General features: G+C 34.9%; 2 protein-coding genes across 7 annotated transcripts in view; one reads left to right on the forward strand and one right to left on the reverse strand.

The window, feature by feature from the left end:
- DNAJC24 (DnaJ heat shock protein family (Hsp40) member C24) overlaps window positions 1-3100 on the forward strand; it is a 54701-nt gene extending 51601 nt beyond the window's left edge. For both annotated transcript variants that reach the window (XM_059138965.1, XM_059138955.1), the window contains one exon: window positions 386-3100. In XM_059138965.1, the coding sequence (XP_058994948.1) occupies window positions 386-516 (131 nt within the window). In that variant the 3' untranslated portion in view covers window positions 517-3100. The remainder of the gene's footprint in view (window positions 1-385) is intronic.
- IMMP1L (inner mitochondrial membrane peptidase subunit 1) overlaps window positions 1625-18105 on the reverse strand; it is a 79819-nt gene continuing 63338 nt past the window's right edge. For all 5 annotated transcript variants that reach the window (XM_059138871.1, XM_059138879.1, XM_059138905.1 and 2 more), the window contains 2 exons: window positions 2827-2937; window positions 1625-2006 (listed from right to left, as the gene is read on the reverse strand). In XM_059138871.1, coding sequence (XP_058994854.1) covers window positions 1938-2006; window positions 2827-2937 — 180 coding nt within the window. In that variant the 3' untranslated portion in view covers window positions 1625-1937. The remainder of the gene's footprint in view (window positions 2007-2826; window positions 2938-18105) is intronic.

Below are 18105 nucleotides of genomic sequence, written 5' to 3' on the forward strand. Positions count from 1 at the left end.
CTCTTTCCTTCACAGTAGTATTTTTGACAAATATATTGTTGAGAAGAATGTAAAATTTATGTGGATCTTAAGAAAACAGAAGACTTCAGATAAATGTCCTGGGTCGCTTCTGAGCTTCTGCTCTCCCCTCAAGATCTTTGGGCTGTTGATTCATAGCTTTAATCCTCTACAGCTCTCTTATACATATCAAGATTTTTTAGTAGGTAATTTTTAGAAACACTGCCCCATACAAGAATTCGTTTCAAGTTCTCATTTAAATATGTTTTATACTTAAGGCACTTCTTTCATTTTGGAATTTCTGTGATAAACTGCATTTTTAAAAAGCTGTTAAAATAGTCACTTGCAAGTGTTTGAAGTATTTTGTTTTGTTTTGTTTTTTTTACAGATGATAACTCTTTTTCTCTGAGTTGCCGATGTGGTGGAAAATACAGGGTTTGCAAGGATGAAGCAGAAGAAGTTACCCTGATTTCTTGTGATACATGTTCTTTAATTATAGAACTCCTTCATTATGGCTGAAATTGTTCACTAAATGATCCTTTAACTCTGTATTCAGACATGTTGAAGAGAGCCCATTCAAGTAAATGTATAAAGCTGATAAAAAGAAGTAGGATTCTTTTTTTTGGTCAGCTTTTATTTGCAGAGAAAGTATAAGACTGTCAAGCAAGGGCTATCCCAGATTAACAGAAAATTCATTTAATTATTTATATGTATTTATACTTTCTATTTATAGATTTCCCCCCCCCCCCCAAAAGACTTGAATTATTAAGTTCTATTTTGTGAATTCCTATCTGAGAACTTTGTTATTTGGTCCATTTTCTCCTTGGTGTAAAATAAGAATTTTCCTTTTCTTTAAGTATGTCTCTTCTTATAATGGGTCACAGTATTATAATGTTCCTTTATAGTTACTGGGTTTCTGAAGTAAACATGACATTTCTAGCTGCTAAAGTTACAGGCCTACAGTACAAGTATCTGAAAGTCTCAAGTCATTAAGATTAAACTGTAATCTTTGTAAATAACATGTGAGCCTAGTACTCCCATAATGAGGGCTGGATATGGATATTCATGAAGTTATTTCAAAGTTGATAAAGAAGGTGAAATGACAACTTTAGAAAAGAGAGCTTTTGGAGTAAAGACTTGACTCCAGTCCTGGCAACTCTATTTCCAGATTCTTCATGTGGCTACATTAAAGGGAATAAAGTTTAAACAATGCCATCTTCAACTTTAAATGTAACTTAGGAATGGTAGCTCTAAAAAATAATAATAATCTGAAACTGTCACATTACTTCCTTTTTTATTTCAAAGTACTAAGTATTAATTCCTGTATTTAAGAATAAGGAATCATTGCATTGCTGGTATGAACAAATGGATTTTTATAATGTTATTATTGATTATAATGGATTTTATTTTTCTCTGTATTTGATACTCTATATACAGTATAAGTCAGGAATCATTTTAAAAGATTGAGGTATCCTTTATGGGATCACTGGAACTGTAATTTCAAAAGAGTGAACCAAGTATGTGACTTAGCAGGTTTTTATTGGTTGAATTCATGGTATTACTGGTTTGGACTTGAAAGACTAGTTATTACTCTGATGTGTAAATGTAGCAAAAGTATGAGGCACAGTCAAGAAAAGATTACTTTTATTATAACTATTAAACCAAAAATTCAGAAGTGAGGTGGTCATCCAGGTTTTTTCCCCTAAAAATATTTTTATATCTATCATAAACGTTAGATTTCTTTTCTTGGATTACATTTCTATCCATATATTTGGAACTAATAGCACTTACAATATGTATTGTTTATTCTTCTTTTATTCTTCCATATAACAATTACAAATGACTAAAACTAAGTAGCAAATAGTTTATTAGTTAAGTACATGGATTCAGGGGCAATAATAAATTCACTTGGAGAGAATAATCAAAAGAATAAATGCTTGCTAATCGTCAGAAAATCTGTGGCCATTAGGGCTGTCACGGAGAAATCCAAAATCACTCAGAGGCCAAATCTGTAAAATTGAAATGTGATTGAAGACAGTTAATGAAAGTGTTACATCATCATCATTCCTTTTATTCATCCCTTTTCTCTGTGCAATGTAATTAAACACTTTCTCCTTATTTTTAGTCAAGAACAAATTTTCTATACAAAATGAGACTTTACAAAGTAAATTTGTATGTGTATATGTATTTAAACTCTAAACTTTGGAACACTGATATGTTATATAAGAATTTATATGTTATGTGGTATATGAATGTATTATGTGTGTCTGTGGGTTTTTTTTTAACTACCCTCAAAGTTAAACCCAAGGATTTAAGTATAACCTCTGCGTAAGTAAAGAATCCTGCAGATTATCCAATAGCATTCATGTGTTTTTCTTCTTACTGCTGTGTTAAAAAAGAGGAGCCAGTGAAAATAATCATCTTTCCTAAGAGTCCTACATTTATTATAACCATGTACATAACTGGGATATCCCCACTTAGCAGTGTAGTTTGACTACACTGCTCTTCTGCAAATGCATACTTATGTCCAAGATAGAATATAGTTGTACAAGTTGTATGAGAAAGAATTACATTCTGGAGATATAAATTAAAGGCTTCTTATAGCTAAGGTTATTTGAACTTTATTATTCAAACAATTACTCTTAATTACCTGTCTCAGTAGGGAAAAAGGTAATGTTAATAGCTACGAAGGCCAGCATGTTCATAAAATGTAGCTGCTGTAACAGTTAAGTCCATTGACAGCCTGAATATTTCAAAGCTCATTTTGAAAGAAAATATATTTCTTCCAGCTCAGAGAAGAAAACCTACATTTTAACCAGAAAATAATACCTTAAAAAAGATTCGTCCTCTTATTAGTCCATATGGAATAGGTCCATAATATCTGGAATCTGTAGAATTCTGTAGATTATCACCTTCTAACCAAACATGACCTGTTGGCACCTAGATTTAGAGAAGAAAACAGCCCATTTAAAAAAACAAACAAAAAACTAAATATGGTAATAGGGAGAAATGTCTTAAAGTTCTTGTTTATAAAACACACACCCTATGATTTGTATTTTTGCTTTTATTTCTTGCACAATAAAATATCTTTTATTAAATACCAGTAATGTTAAGGTTTTGTCATTTTAAAAGACCTATCTTTTTTGCCACATGGTTCCCAAACATTAATTTGTTACACAAACCCCAAACTGAGGTTATAAGAGATCAAAACAGTGTAACAGGGTCATTAATTTAATAGACTTCAAAAGAGGTCATTAGGATGCTGACTGAAAATGTGCCCTCCTGTCTCTAAAACAGCATAAGCAGGGCAGCCACTCACTCAGCAACATCCTGGGGCCAGTACCAAGGCCAGACCTATTAGAGTGCTCATGATGAACTAAATGGTAATTGATTGTGACATCAATTACAAATAATCTCATCATTTTATTGGAGTGGGCTTGTCAGAATTCTAATTAAGATCCCTGTTCTGCCTTTGTACAGGCCATATCTTCAATGCATTATACTTCAATAATGACCATCAGGAACTAGAAGGACTTATTATAAAATCATCAGTTGTAAAATTAATGATGGTGACCTTCTACTAAATCAAAGACCCTATCTCCTATATTGTCCTACATACTAACTGGTAAATAACATTTACAATTTTACTCAATGTAAACCATAAAAATATTTAGAACATGTTAACTTAAAAAAAAATGAGCTCTGTGAAATGAAATATTTGCCCATTAAAAAATTACTCTGCAGCAATAATCCTTAAAGTAGCACTTTACAATACAAGTTATTTTATAGTTTCTTTTACCCAAGAAAACTTGAATTACTGACCAGACCAAGATGATCTACTGGGAAGGAATTTATTTTCACTTTTCTTTTGACTAGCTTTTTATGACTTGGGAACTTTACATGAAGAAAAATACTCCTACTGGGTTAAATAAGAAATGACTGCAAATTTTCAAAATGTTACAAATTACTGCTATTTATTTATTTATTTATTTTTTAATTTTATTTTCCAAATTACTGCTTTTTAAAGACTTTATTTTTTAGAGTAGTTTTAGGCTAACAGCACAATTTCCCTCCCATCTCCTGCCCCCAAACATTCATGACCTTCCCCACTATTGGCATCCCCTACCACAGTGCTGTATATTTGTTATACTTGGTGAACCCACATCAGTACCATAATCACCCAAAGTCCAGAGTTAATTTAGGGTTCACTCTTGATGTTGAACATTCAATGGGCTTGGACAAATGTATGACAGGTGTCCACCACTGTAGTATCATAGAATATTTTCACTGCCCTAAAAACCTTGTGTGAACCTTGTGTGAGCTGCCTTATTCATGTCTTCCCCCCCCCCCACCTCCTCTATTACCTTTTGGAAAAATAAATGTATACAAGCATGTAAAAGATGAATTTCACTTTGTATCAGAGATTATATAATTTTGGAATGTCTTATGTAGGAATATTTGTTCAAAACAAATCAATTATTTTAACTACATACACTTAAATGTTAAATCTATTTGTAGAGAAAAATTTCCTGAAAGAGTATCAGATGCTGTAAGATCACTTGTTTTTCCCCCCACTATTAGTGGAACCAGTTATAGGGCTAAGAGCAAGACTAATTCGTATCTGTTTAAGTGGATTTATGTGCAATGAACCTTAATATTGTTCAGGTAGAAAAATGAATCCATCTCAGATCATAGATGAAAAAAAAAAAACCACCCCCAAAATAGTATATTTGGAAAAACCGTGTATCATTTACATAGTCTCAAGTGCCACTATGGGAGAAGCTATAATACAGACAACTTTTATGTTTAAATTTCCATAGTTTCTCCTTAATGTGTGTTTGTTTCTGAGTTCTAAAAAACAGGCAATAAACCAAGATCCAATATATATTCCACTTCATGAAGCTTTCCCCAACCTTGCCTGCCCATACCAAATACTCTTGATGGCTTAGAGCATTTACCATACAAAGTCTGTCTTGCCTGGGGCCCTAGATTATAACATTAGCCTGCTTGGCTTTTAAATCTATTATTTTGTGATCAAATAAGCCAACAGACAGTAATCATACCATGATCTTAATTCTTTACAACACCTAAGCCAAATATTTGGTGGTTTTTTTATCTATAATGTAAGTAGGAATTCTTATAAAGCACAATCACTTTTGTATGCCCAACTTTCTTCCAAATTAGTTAAATAAAGGGATGAAGTGTTATTTTTGGTATAATAAAATTAACAAGTACAGAAAGGAATCTGCTCAGAGAAATCCAGAACATATTACCAGAAGCCTTTGGAAGAGTGACTCAGGCTATCTTGACCTGATCCTTGATTCCAACAGGTGGAATATAAAGAAGGGAATAGTAGAGCAAGCCAGTGTATATACATGGCTTTCTAGTTTATTTATTTATTTTTGAAAGATTTTATTTATTTATTTGACAGACAGAGATCACAAGTAGGCAGAGAGACAGGCAGAGAGAGAGGGGGAAGCAGGCTCTCCACTGAACAGGGAGCCTGATGTGGGGCTCGATCCCAGCACCCCGAGATCATGACCTGAGCTGAAGGCAGAGGCTAACCTACTGAGCCACCCAGGTGCCCCTCTAGTTTGTTTTAATTTAAGGATAAATTAAGAACGCAATTTATCCTTAAAACAAGCTGTGAAGTACTATTACTGATAGTTAATAGAAGTAGGTTCAAATATGGGACATGCTAACTCCCATTTATGTTAAGCCTATACATTCTAATACCCATGTATCCATTTACAGTAAAGGAATATCCTCTACCTCTCAGACTTCAGTGCTTGATAGTACACAAAGCAAGGAAACAACCTCATCGTTGATGGAACCTTTAATAAGAACTTCTCTATAAAAAGGAAAACCTCTAAGTTGGATTTTTAAAAATCAAAGCAGTCACCTTTGCTGACCTACCTGTCAATTACTCAGTGTCCAGTAAATAATTCCACTTATTTTTGGTATAGGGTAAGAGAGTAAAGTGTTTTAAAGTTACACTTTAAAAATCAGTTTTTTAGAGGTATACTTTATATACAGTAAAAAGCACTCATTTCAAGTTTGACACTAGTTTTGGAAAATGTGCACACCTATGTAACTGCTGATTATAATCAAGATGGAGAGCATTTTCATCATGCCAGAAGGTTCCCTCCTGTGCCAGTCAACCTGCCATGCATATACCTGGTACCATGCAACTAGTGAGATCTGTTACTGGAAACTAGTTTTACCTGTTCCTAAGCTTCATATAAGTAAGATAGTACTATATTTATTTTGTTTCTGGCTTTGTTCATTTTTTAATGATTAATCCAGTTGTATGTATCAGTCATTCATCCCTTTTTACTTCTAAGTAGTATTCTATTATAAATCACAATGTCTGTCCATAATCTGTTGATGGATATTTTTCTTTGCAGTTTGGAGCTGTTAAAAATAAAGCACTCTAAACATTAATATGTAAGTCCATTTCTTTTCAGTAAATACCAAGGGGTAGAATTTCTAGGCCATAAGTGTATGCCTATCCTTAATCTTTTCCAAAATAATTGAATCATCTTATACTAAGCAGCAATATTTGAGTATTCTAGTGAATTGCTGGTATCACATTGTGGTTTTCATTTGCAATTCTCTGATGAACATTTTTTCTTATGCCTATGTGAAGGGTCTATTAAAATACGTTGCTTATTTTTAAAATGGGTTGTTTTCTTACTCATTTTAAGAATTTTTTTTTTTTTTAAGATATTTACTTATTTACTTGACACAGAGAAAGAGTGTGCACAAGCAAGGGGAGGCAGACAGAGGGAGAAAAAGAGCTTCTGAGCAGAGAGTCCCAACATGGGGCTCAATCCAAGGATCCTGGGACCATGACCTGGGACCTGCCAAAGGCAGACACTTAACCAACTGAGCCACCCAGATGCCCCCCTTCAGAATCCTTTATTTACCTTGAGTATAAGTCTGTGACAGATATTACAAATACTTCCTCCTAGCCTGGGATCTTTTCTTTTGCCATTTCTAATGTACTGTAAAGCTATACAATGTTTTCTAAGTTCTATATATTCATTTGGTTCTTTTTGATATTTACCATTTCTTTTCTCATTATTTTCATCCTTCAGATCCTTGAAAATATTTAGAATTGGTGTTTTAAAGCTGTGTCTGTTAATTCCATTACTTCTATTATTTCTGGATCTATTTAACTGATTTTTCTTCTGGTTATGGGTACACTTTCTTACCTTTTCACATATCTTGTAGTTTGTGACTGAGCTGGACATTGATTTGTTGAGTGGAATTTGTTTCCTTTACAGTGTGCTAAATGTTGAGGTGAGCTTATTTTGGAGGAGGCAGGTAAGTTAGCTATGGCCCAGCTTAGTCCTTTCAAACCTTGTTTTTAAGCTTGTCAGGTTGGGTCTATCTCACACTGTACTCTTAGGGCTACTTTAGCCTACTACTAAGTAAGGCTTGATATTCAGGGATCTCTACTGAATGTCCTGGATATTCAGTGAGATCTGTTCACTCTGGCTGGTCAGAACTCCAGTGGCTCTCAGCCCTGTGTGAGCTCTGGGAATTGCTCAGCTCCCCATTCAGTCTTTGCTCAGTCTCCAGGTTTCACTGTTAACAGGCACAATTTAGAATTCAGCTCAAAAGCCAAGAGAACACCTAAGGAGATTCATGGTGATCGTTAGGTAGCTTTGTTTTCCCAGGTAGTTTGATCAATAAGTTCCAACCACTTAAACGTCTCTCTATCCCAGTCTGTCTCTTCAGCTCAGCAAAATCACTACTCTTTGACTTGAATTTTACCTCAGTACCTTCTGAAACACCTGAGTTGGCGCAAGTATAGGGCTTGCCTTGTCTCTTCTCTTTCAGGGATCTGTCCCATACTTCCAGCTGTGCATTCTCTGAGAACAGCTATTTTACATTTTTGTCCAATTTTCTAGTTCTTTATGGCAGGATGACAAGTTCAGCATCAGTTATTTCATCATTACTAGAAACAAATGTTCAAATTATCTCATTTTTAATGTCTTTATTATTTTTCTTAGCATACCTCATAACAGTATGAAGAGAATCCTTTTAGTAAAAACTGAAAGTTTTTGATGTAAGTAAAGTGTGCCTTTAGCATCTCTCTCCACGTTCTATCCCTTTCCATTGCATCCCCTACATGTTTTTGTTCTACTCTTTCCTTATCAAAATCTTTAGAAAAGATCTGCCAAACACAGCATGCGAGTATGTATAAATAAGGAAGTTCACTATGGTATTGCTTGTATCTCAAAATTAACAAAACTACAAATATTCCCCAGTAGGTACAGGTCAAATAAAATATGGTTCATTTATATAATAGTAGGCAGTTGCTCAAAAACAAAAACAAAGAAAAACTAGTTGACTTACGTGAATACCATCAGTGAAAAAAGTAAGTTGCAGGGCAATATATATAAATGTTTAAAAGAAATCCACAAAACTTACATATATCAAAATTTGTATTTTTATGGTCAGTATATACTACTTAGATAATTTTAAAACGTATATAAACCTCCTCAACTTGCAATGGAGTTCTGTCCCGATTAAGCCATCATTAAGTGGAAAATACAGTTGACCCCTGAACATGGGAGTTGGTGTGCCGATGCCTCCCCACCCCACGCCAAGTCAAAAATTCTCATATAACTTCTGCCTCCCCCCAAACTTAATAATCTGTTGACTGGAAGCCTTACTAAGGACATAGTCAATTAACACATTTTTATATGTTATTTATATGTATTATATACATATTCTTAAAATAAGCTAGAGAAAAAATGTTCAGAAAAGCCATAAGGATGAGAAAATATATTCACAATACTATAATGTAAAAAATCCACGTGTACATGGGCTCATACCGTTCAAACCCCTGTTGCTCAAGGGTCAACTGTATTTTAAGTCAAAAATGCATATAATATACACCTAACCTACTGGGCATCATAGCTTAGCGTAGCCTGTATTAAATGTGCTTACAACACTGACATTAGCCTACACTTGAGCAAAATCATCTAACACAAGCCTCTTTTATAATAAAGTGTAGAATATCTCAAGTATTTTACTGAATACTGAAAGAGTGAAAAACAGAATGGCAGTATGGGTACAGGATGGTTGGTTATAAATGGTCACTTTATCCTCTTGACTGCATGGATGAATGGTAGCTGTAGCTCACTTGCTGCTTCCCAGCAACACGAGAGTATCATACTGCATTATCAGCCCAGGAAAAGATAAAAATTCAAATTCTGAAGTACAGTTTGTACTGAATATATATTGCTTTTATAGCACACTAAACTAAAAAATATGTTAAGTCAAACCATCCTAAATTAGGGACCGTTGGTGTGTACATACATACACACATATACACATACACATGTTATCTTAATGTGCCTATCCTTTTAAGTGATACTTGTACTTTTTATTTTTAATAAAGAACACAGTCCATCACAATACAGGTTATGAAGAGTTTTGTTCATTTTTTTTCACCTTTCGTAGAGTGGAAAGAGAAAGACCTAATTTCCAATCTTAGATAGGTTTGCTTCTACATATAGTACAAGTAAATGACTGCAATTAGCAGTATTGTCACCAGATCTCTGGATAACCAAAATATTTGACTAGCTAAGAACTCACTTCTTTAAATAAACGAAGTACAACACTTTTGGGAGGAGTCCGAAACTGAAAACCTGACCTGAGACTGAGACAAAAAAAAAAAATTTCCTTTCTTGGGGCGCCTGGGTGGCTCAGTCTTTAAACATCTGCCTTCAGCTCAGATCAGGATCCCAGTATCCTGGGATCAGGCTGGGATCAAGCCCTGCATGGGGCTCCCTGCTCAGCGGGAAGTCTGCTTCTTCCTCTATCACACTCCTGCTTGTGTTCCCTCTCTTGCTGTATCTCCCTCTGTCAAATAAATAAAATCTTAAAAAAAATTCCCTTTCTTATTCAAAATGCAGTTATTGTCTGTGGGATTAACCTACTGATTATCACCGAATAGAAAATCCAAACCAGATAAGAGGAAAAAATTCTATAGCAATAACATTAATAGATTAAATGGCAGCTTAAAATGTAGAAAGAACTCCAATAAAAACTTGTTTGTAATAAATGTTTGCAAATTACCAAAAATGGAAATCCCTAATTTCATGCCTTTGTTACTTCTCATAACCAAAACTTTAAATGGCTAATTACTTTTCCTTTTCATACCTTTGTGAATTTGCCATGCCAACTTGAATGAATCTGTCAAGTGAGTAAGAATATATGAATATCACAAAGAAATTTTTACTTTGGCTCTGAGTTTTCCCAGGATCTCAGATAGAACTTACTTTAAGGGCTAAATTTTAAAGCATTAAAAGAACCTTTAAATCATTCTTGTTTTTCCTTTCTACGTCAGAGGTTTACTTCCTGATGTATGATAAAACCTAATCTCAGGGCTGGACAAAAGAATCAAGCCTCTAGTTCTTAAGTATACTTACTGAGGTCTAGTTAAGTGCCTCTTTTATAGTACAAGCAACAAATGTAATTGCCTCATGGCCTGCGGGTGTCCATTTAACAAAAGAGGCTTTGTGAACCAACCCACAGGTGTTACTTTTCTTGATTCCAGTGAAATCTGATGCAAGAGTCCACAATATCAGATAACGCATTTACTAAACTGCAATCAAACTCATTCATTTAAACAAAAATACCTAAATTAAGAAAAAGTTCCAACTGAAGAATAAGATGTTTGTGTGTCTGACCTTGCAAAAATTTCAAAAAACAGAAAATCCTAATAACAGGTGAAAGTTTTTAAATTAACCCTTTGTTTGCCAGATATTTTATAATTTACAACCAACAAAGGTAGGGTGTGCACTGCCTCTTTAATGTTTCTAAAACAAGTGTGAATGAAAAAGAAACAGTAGTTATTAAAGAAACAAAGAAAAAGAAAGCCAAGAAAAGGGGCAAAGTTTTGGGATCCTTTTTTGACATGATTATTTTTCCTTTTTCTGAATTATAAGGAAAAGGAGAGGGACACCAATTTTATGAAAGCAATTAAGAGAAAGCTTTGGGATTTTCTGGCAAAAGCACATGGGGGTTGATCTATCAGTAACAATATTTAACCCCAAGAGTATTTCATTTTCCACACGTATTTTAAGGTTTTTGTTTTGGGTCTCATGAAATGATAAAGGTGAAATACAAAAATGCATAATTTTCCTACCCTGGAAAAAAGTCCCCACTTTATATGTTGTTTTACTCTAACAATGCCCATAAAATTGATATTTATGTTACTATGTTACTATCTTCCAGGTAAGCAGGATCAAGTCAAATTACTATACCATTATGCTATTGTTTAATGCATATTGTTTAATCATGACTTACACAACCAAAATGCAGCCATGGTAAGATGCTGTGCACACCAACTACTGGAGAGGATAACTGGAAAATGAAATAATTTATTATATAGTTCTAAAAGAACTTCATAAAACTCAGTATTAATATGATTCATGTAAAAGTCAGTAATTGTTGGAGTTGCTGTAACACCAATAAAAGCTACGAAGACATACGTCAAAAAGTGAAACAGTGAATTCTCCTAGAAGCAATCAAGTAGAAGAGCTCTTGATAACACAAGGAGGAGAAAACATTAGTAGTCTTTAGTTTAAAAAAATGGGAGTCTCAAGTTTCAGTTATGAGTACCTTTCAAAGCAAAACCCAAGGAATAGTTTCACTAACATTCTGTTTGACATTGTCCTTGGCACAATTTCTTGCCCACATTTGTCTATCTGAGTAGAATATCTGGAGTCCTAATGGTATTACCCCCAAATGCTAGATGCATGACAAAGAGAGTAACATTTATAAGGACCAAGCTGGAACAGTTAGCACTGATTATTTCAATACCTGCTATTTCTGTGTAGTCTTATTATTCTCCTATCTGCATAATTCAGAGGGACTGTTACTGTCATCCCCTATCTAAAAGTGGTGCTACCTTGGGTTCATTAGCCAGTTATCGCCAAAGAGAAATTTCACAAAAGTTCCAATAGGCTACAACTCCAGCACTAGGGTTGGAGTAACGATAGGGAATGCTTTTTACTAACAGGTTCTTTCATTATCAAGTATCTCCCTGCTGAACAGGTTTAGAGCTTAATCTAAGACTTGGTCATTCTCATAGCTATTGCAAGCTAAGCTCCTTCATCTTTCCTGCAAGTACTCAATACCTCCATCCAGCCTGAAGAGGAATTTTTGATGGGCTCTGTAAGCATGGTAAAGATACCGTCCAAAGAGTAAGAAGAGTCCTGAGTTCAAAATGTAGCTCTGCCACTTACTAATTAAGAGCCTTGGACAGATTATTTAAACCTCATCTATATAACTGGGTTTAATAAATCCCTTACAAAATTATTCTGAAAACCAAATGAAGTAACACATAAGGCTCCTGGCACCCAGTAAGCATTCACTAAATATTAGCTATTGTGATTAGCAGTTGTCCCAACTAATGGTATGAATGGTGTCTGCTGGGAGTTCTTTGTTCCTGGTTTCCTGTCTACCCAGTTCTCCACAAAGTGAACTGTGCTTTGCAATTTTACTTTGGTTTCAGTAGTTTTTTTTTACATTGTATTCAATTATATATTTCTGGTACTAGCCAAGACTTGAATTCAGTGTTATTAAAAATGTACATTAACTGTGAATAGATGCCATATTAATTATGTAGCAAAGACTACAATTTTTATTCTTTTAACAGGCATCTTAAGCAATGTTTATTAAATATCAAATGCTTAGGCTCTTCCTTATGAAGCATTCACTTCTTCAGAACCGTCTACTCACTCGTCAGAAGGTATACGGAGAGGGAATGTGTTGGGACTGAAGCCAATGAATATGCTTTTCCATCATAGCCATCTAATATTAATGTACCAATCCTACAGTAGTTTTTCCCCAGGACAATGGATTATTTTCTCTGACTTCTTTTTTGTTCTATTTGTAAAATAATTTACCTATCTGTTTTTGGTTTAGTACTTAAAAGCAGCATTTTATATTTTCATTTCAAGACTATCTCTCTAGCTTCACTTTAATACAGCCTAATGTACACTCTGGTTTTTTGTTTTTTAATTTTATTTATTTGAGAATGAGTGCACAAATGGAAGAGGGACAAAGGGAGAAGCAGACTCCCCATAGTGCAGGGAGCCTGACATGGGTATCTATCCCAGGACCCTGAGATCATGATGCAAGCCAAAGGCGGACACCCAGCAGACTGAGCCACCCAGGCAACCCACACTTTGGTTGTTGTATTCCAAACGATGAGCTTAACTTAATGAAACACAGGTTATTTCAGAGACTAGCAGATGTTTCCATGAAAATTTTGATTCATGGGACTTCAAATAATACTTCCTAAGTCAAAACTCATCCCTAAATGGAATTATTTTCATAGATGCATGAATGTACCTCTTTTCAATTTCCTACAGCTCCTATACATAACTGCTTCATATAGAGATTGGCTAAAAAAGCTGATTAAACACGTGAAATGGTATTAAAAATAGAAGATCTGGGGTAGAAAAGAGTCTCTCTACTCCAAAGAAGAAATAATTACAATGAAATATGTAGCTCTGCTGTATTTGATACCAATAAACCATTAAAAAAAGAAAAAACATGAAGTTCCATTTTTTAAAAGATTTTATTTATTTATTTGACAGAGAGAGAGATCACAAGTAGGCAGAAAGGCAGGAAGAGAGAGAAGGAGGAGCTGGTTCCCTGCTGAGCAGAGAGCCCAATGCCTGCTCGATCCAAAGACACTGAGATCATGACCTGGGCTGAAGGCAGAGGCTTAACCCACTGAGCCACCCACGTGGCCCTTGCTCCATGTTTTTGACAGATACTTCTTTTACTTGTGTTTTATTTATCAAAGCCACAACTCTAATGCACTATACCCTGAAAATATAAAATTCCAATTTAGATAACTGGATGACTGATGACATTTTTCTGTAATGATGTAAGGTACAAAGAGAACAGCTGAAGACCTCTCAAAAATAAGACTGATCTCTGAGGGCTGAAAGCACCAAAACATTGTTTTAACTAAGATTATGAAAACACATTATGGACATCAAGGAGGGCATAGTACAGCATCCAAATGTCATTCTGGAAAAGTATTGTCTTTTTCCTCCACTTCTTTTAATAATTTAATTGCCACTGTATTAATTTAAAATACCAGGACAACTGGGTGGCTCAGTTGGTTAAGAGTCTGCCTTCGGCTGAGGTCATGATCCCAGGGTCCTGGAATCAAGACCTACATTGGGCTCCTTGCTCGTGCGGAATCTGCTTCTCCCTCTGCCTGCTGCTCCCTTGTTCCTGCTCATTCTCCCTCTTTCTCTCTCTGACAAATAAATAAATAAATCTTAAAAAAATAAAATACAGTCTCTGTTAGGCTTATTAGATAAGCTATATCTTCTCTCCATTTCCCAAATTAACATTTCTCCCAGAATCTCCTCATGTACCATCTACTCCTATTGCTAAAGCCAGAAACCCGGCTCAATTTTAAGCCCTTCAATTCAATTTCTTCCAGCATCCAATCCTGTCTAGAAATATCTAGAAATATCTTAATCTTTCTCCAAAATTTGTACTGCTTTCAATGGTTAATGTTATTATCTTAATTATGTCCTATGGCCTATTAATGGGTCTCTCAGCCTCCAAAACTTCTCTCCTCGTAGGAGTTCCTCCTACTCCTACTCCAAACCTTCCTCTATTAATCTATTACTAATATCAGAGTAATCTTTTATTTTTATTCCTTTACAATAATTTAATAATATTGGGGGTATTTTAACCACAAGAAACACACACACATTTATTATTTTTAAAAGTTTTTAAAACAAATTTTAAGGGCGATTTTTAAAAAGCTAAGTCTGATAATGTTATTTCCCTGCTTGAGACATACAAGGAACTGGGCCCTGTTTACCTTTTTATTTTTATCTCTCTTCACTACCCACCCCTCCCCACTATATGTTCCAGACATAAGAACTTACTTTTAGCAGTTGCCCAAAGCACAATGCTATACTCTCCCTTTTAGACTTTATGAATATACGGCTTGCTTTGATCAGGTCCTACTTATCCTTCAGAATTTCAACTCAAGTTTTACCTTCCCAATCTGGAAAAACCCTATTGACCACCGTTTGGATAAATTTCATCTTATGTCTTATTACAGCACCCTGTCTATAATTCTATTATATCATATTATAATTTCTTGTCTGCTCCTCCAACTTGGCTATAGACTTCTAAACCTGAACTGTCCATTATGGTATCTAGTAGTAACATTTGTGGCTATTTAGTTTTACAAATTATATAAAATTCAAATTCAGTTCCTCAGACACGTTATCAGACACATGTGTCCTGTGTTCAGCCATCACATATGCCTACTAGCTACGGTACTGGACAGTGCAGATATAGAATATTCCGCTTTTGCAGAAAGGTCTGCAAAAGGTTTGCTTTTGCAGCACTACCTCCTCTAACATGCTTCTGGCCCTCAAATAAGTGCTCAGGAAGTACTTGTGGAATTAATAAGTGTATGAATAAATAAAGGAAAATAAATAAATAAAATAAAAGGAAAGTTGTGACGTTAATGTCTGGCCAATTTTGCCCGCCCCCCCCCAGCTTGCTAAGGGGTACTCAAGTCTTCTCTTCCACCCCAACTCCCTGCCCCCTACGTCCAGTGGTTCTAGCTGCTCCTGAGCACAGCCTCCTTAAAGATGCTTAAATGCTGGGATTGGTTTGGGGTCAGGTACAACGGTTGCACTTAGGGTCACAAGTCCATATTGGTCTATGTCCCAATACCTACTTTGACTTTCTCTATATAGGGAAGTCAGGTCAAATTTCAAGTGTCTTTGGATGACAGAAAGTTTCTCTAATCCTTCCTGATTTGGAGATTCATACATACAATGTACAGGAAATAGATCAGAATATTAAGTTGCATCTTAAAATTTTAAACTGCTCACCCTACAGGTTTTAAGGAGACAAATCTGTTGGGCCCTCATGTGTCTTTAGTGGGGACACAGGCAGTAGCTGTAACAAACTAAATGATTCTTACATTTGTTTCTTCTTCTTCTTCTTCTTCTTTTGTTTTGTTTTGTTTTAAAGAGAGAGAGGACTAGAGATGGGGAGAGGGAGAGTGAGAAGCTGAAGTAGGCTCTATGCCCAGTGTGGAGCCTGGCATGGGGCTCAATCCCATAACCCTGAGAACTTGACCTGAGTCAAAATCAAGAGTCCAATGCTTAACCAACTAAGCCACCCAGGCACCCCAATTCCTATACTGTCTTAAAATAGTTATGACAATTCTAATGCACTCATTTTTGTAGGTTAGCAGTACAGTGGCTTGTAATGCCAACAGTTTCTTGCTAATTTATAATCTTCAACTGTTTTAAAACATGCACACTTATTTTTGTTTATTGAACATTTACTTATTTGAGAGAAAGAGAGCACGAGTGTGCATGAGGGGTGGGGCATAGGGAGAGAGAGAATGCCAAGCAGATTACTTGCTGAGCATGACACCCAGGCACTCCATGCATGCCTACTTTTACATGTTATTCTTCCTTTCTAGTCATATTTTAACTAGATCATAGTTTAGTAGAATGAGAATGCTTTTATGGACTAACATTAAGTGAGTCACTGAAACCCAAAGAATTATGCCAAGCGGTAACACAAGAACTTCATTTAGTTGCTTATTTTAAAGCATTTGAACATACTCCACCTAGTCAACAGCAGCTTTCCAGTAGATCACTCTATCAGATTGGGAAGCCACATGACACTTGGAATATATTCTTTTTACTACCATCAGTGATGGAGTCTGCTTCAGATCCTTCTACTAAACAGCAGCATTATAATTTCAGTTTTCTTAATTTCTCCCAATTCCTTTTAGGCAACCTTAAAGTAGAGAGGTCTCATAAAACTTTCAGATAAACATACATAAATATTTTCATTTTACTGAACTTAAAACTGCCCTCCTCAACTCACAGCAATGACACTGATTTTCCAACTTTGAGTGGTTAAAATATATTTAGGTGAACAAAACCATTTCAGGAAGACTTGTTAATCTTTTAGCAAAAATGTTAATCTTTGTGCACATATATGAATATATATATGTATATACACACAAACATATTAAGATAAAATACATTTCTACAAAATAAAATTTTATAAACTACATGTTACTGTTAAAATAAGATAAATTGTTCTGAAAATGTTCAGAGAACACATCAGAAAATGTTTAAGTTGTGGAGACCTCAAAGGTGATTATTTAATGTTAATATCAGAAGAAAAAACCTCAGAATTGTAAACAATAAGTCAAATTTATCTTCAGAATTGTGTTAGCTATAGGATGAAAAAGTCACGTCATCTCCGCAGTGAACCTCACTTTAGCAAGAGAGTAAACATATTTCCTCCACATCAGCTGCAATCAAGGCATTAGCAGTATGCCATGATTGATTATCCTGGGACCCGTTGCTGAGAAATGAATGTGTAGCACAGGTTTTTATCACTATAGTCTGCAAAAAGCAAGTCCCTTGTTTAGATATCCTAGTTGTAATGAGTGACATTATTAGGTAGTTCTTCTATTTAAATGACATAAGGATTTAGTGTATCAGCAGCTTATAATAAACAAGCCCTTTCAATCTGATGACTCCTTTCCCTACACATGAGTACTTTTTGTGTTTATAATACAAGTGGTAATAGAACACCATATGGTTGTGACTTTTAGCTAAAGTAAATGACATTTAAACAAACAGAAAAACAGCATTAGGATATTCAAGGATTTGAACTATAACCTAAATACACAGTACACATTAAGGGGCTATTAGTGTTAACTATATACACTGACCATTTTCTAATGCTGTCCAATTAGTGAGTTTTTCAGTTTGCTGATCAGTTTTTCAAAAATATTTTCCACTTTACTGTCAAATACCTTTATCACTGACATATTGCCCCATTTACAACTTCTTTTAAAAACACTCTACCACTAATATATCCTGAGAACATTTAATCAGTTCTTTCTGAAATGTAAAACTGCTTCTATTGCTTAGATCTCTGCCAAAACAACAATGATGTTATTCACACACATATAATTCTTAAAAGAAAAATACAAGAACGTGGGAATGGTACAAGCAGAGACAGCAGTTCTAAGCTACTGCA

The sequence above is a fragment of the Mustela lutreola genome, chromosome 1, assembly GCF_030435805.1.
Source record: "Mustela lutreola isolate mMusLut2 chromosome 1, mMusLut2.pri, whole genome shotgun sequence".
Classification (NCBI taxonomy): Eukaryota; Metazoa; Chordata; class Mammalia; order Carnivora; family Mustelidae; genus Mustela; species Mustela lutreola.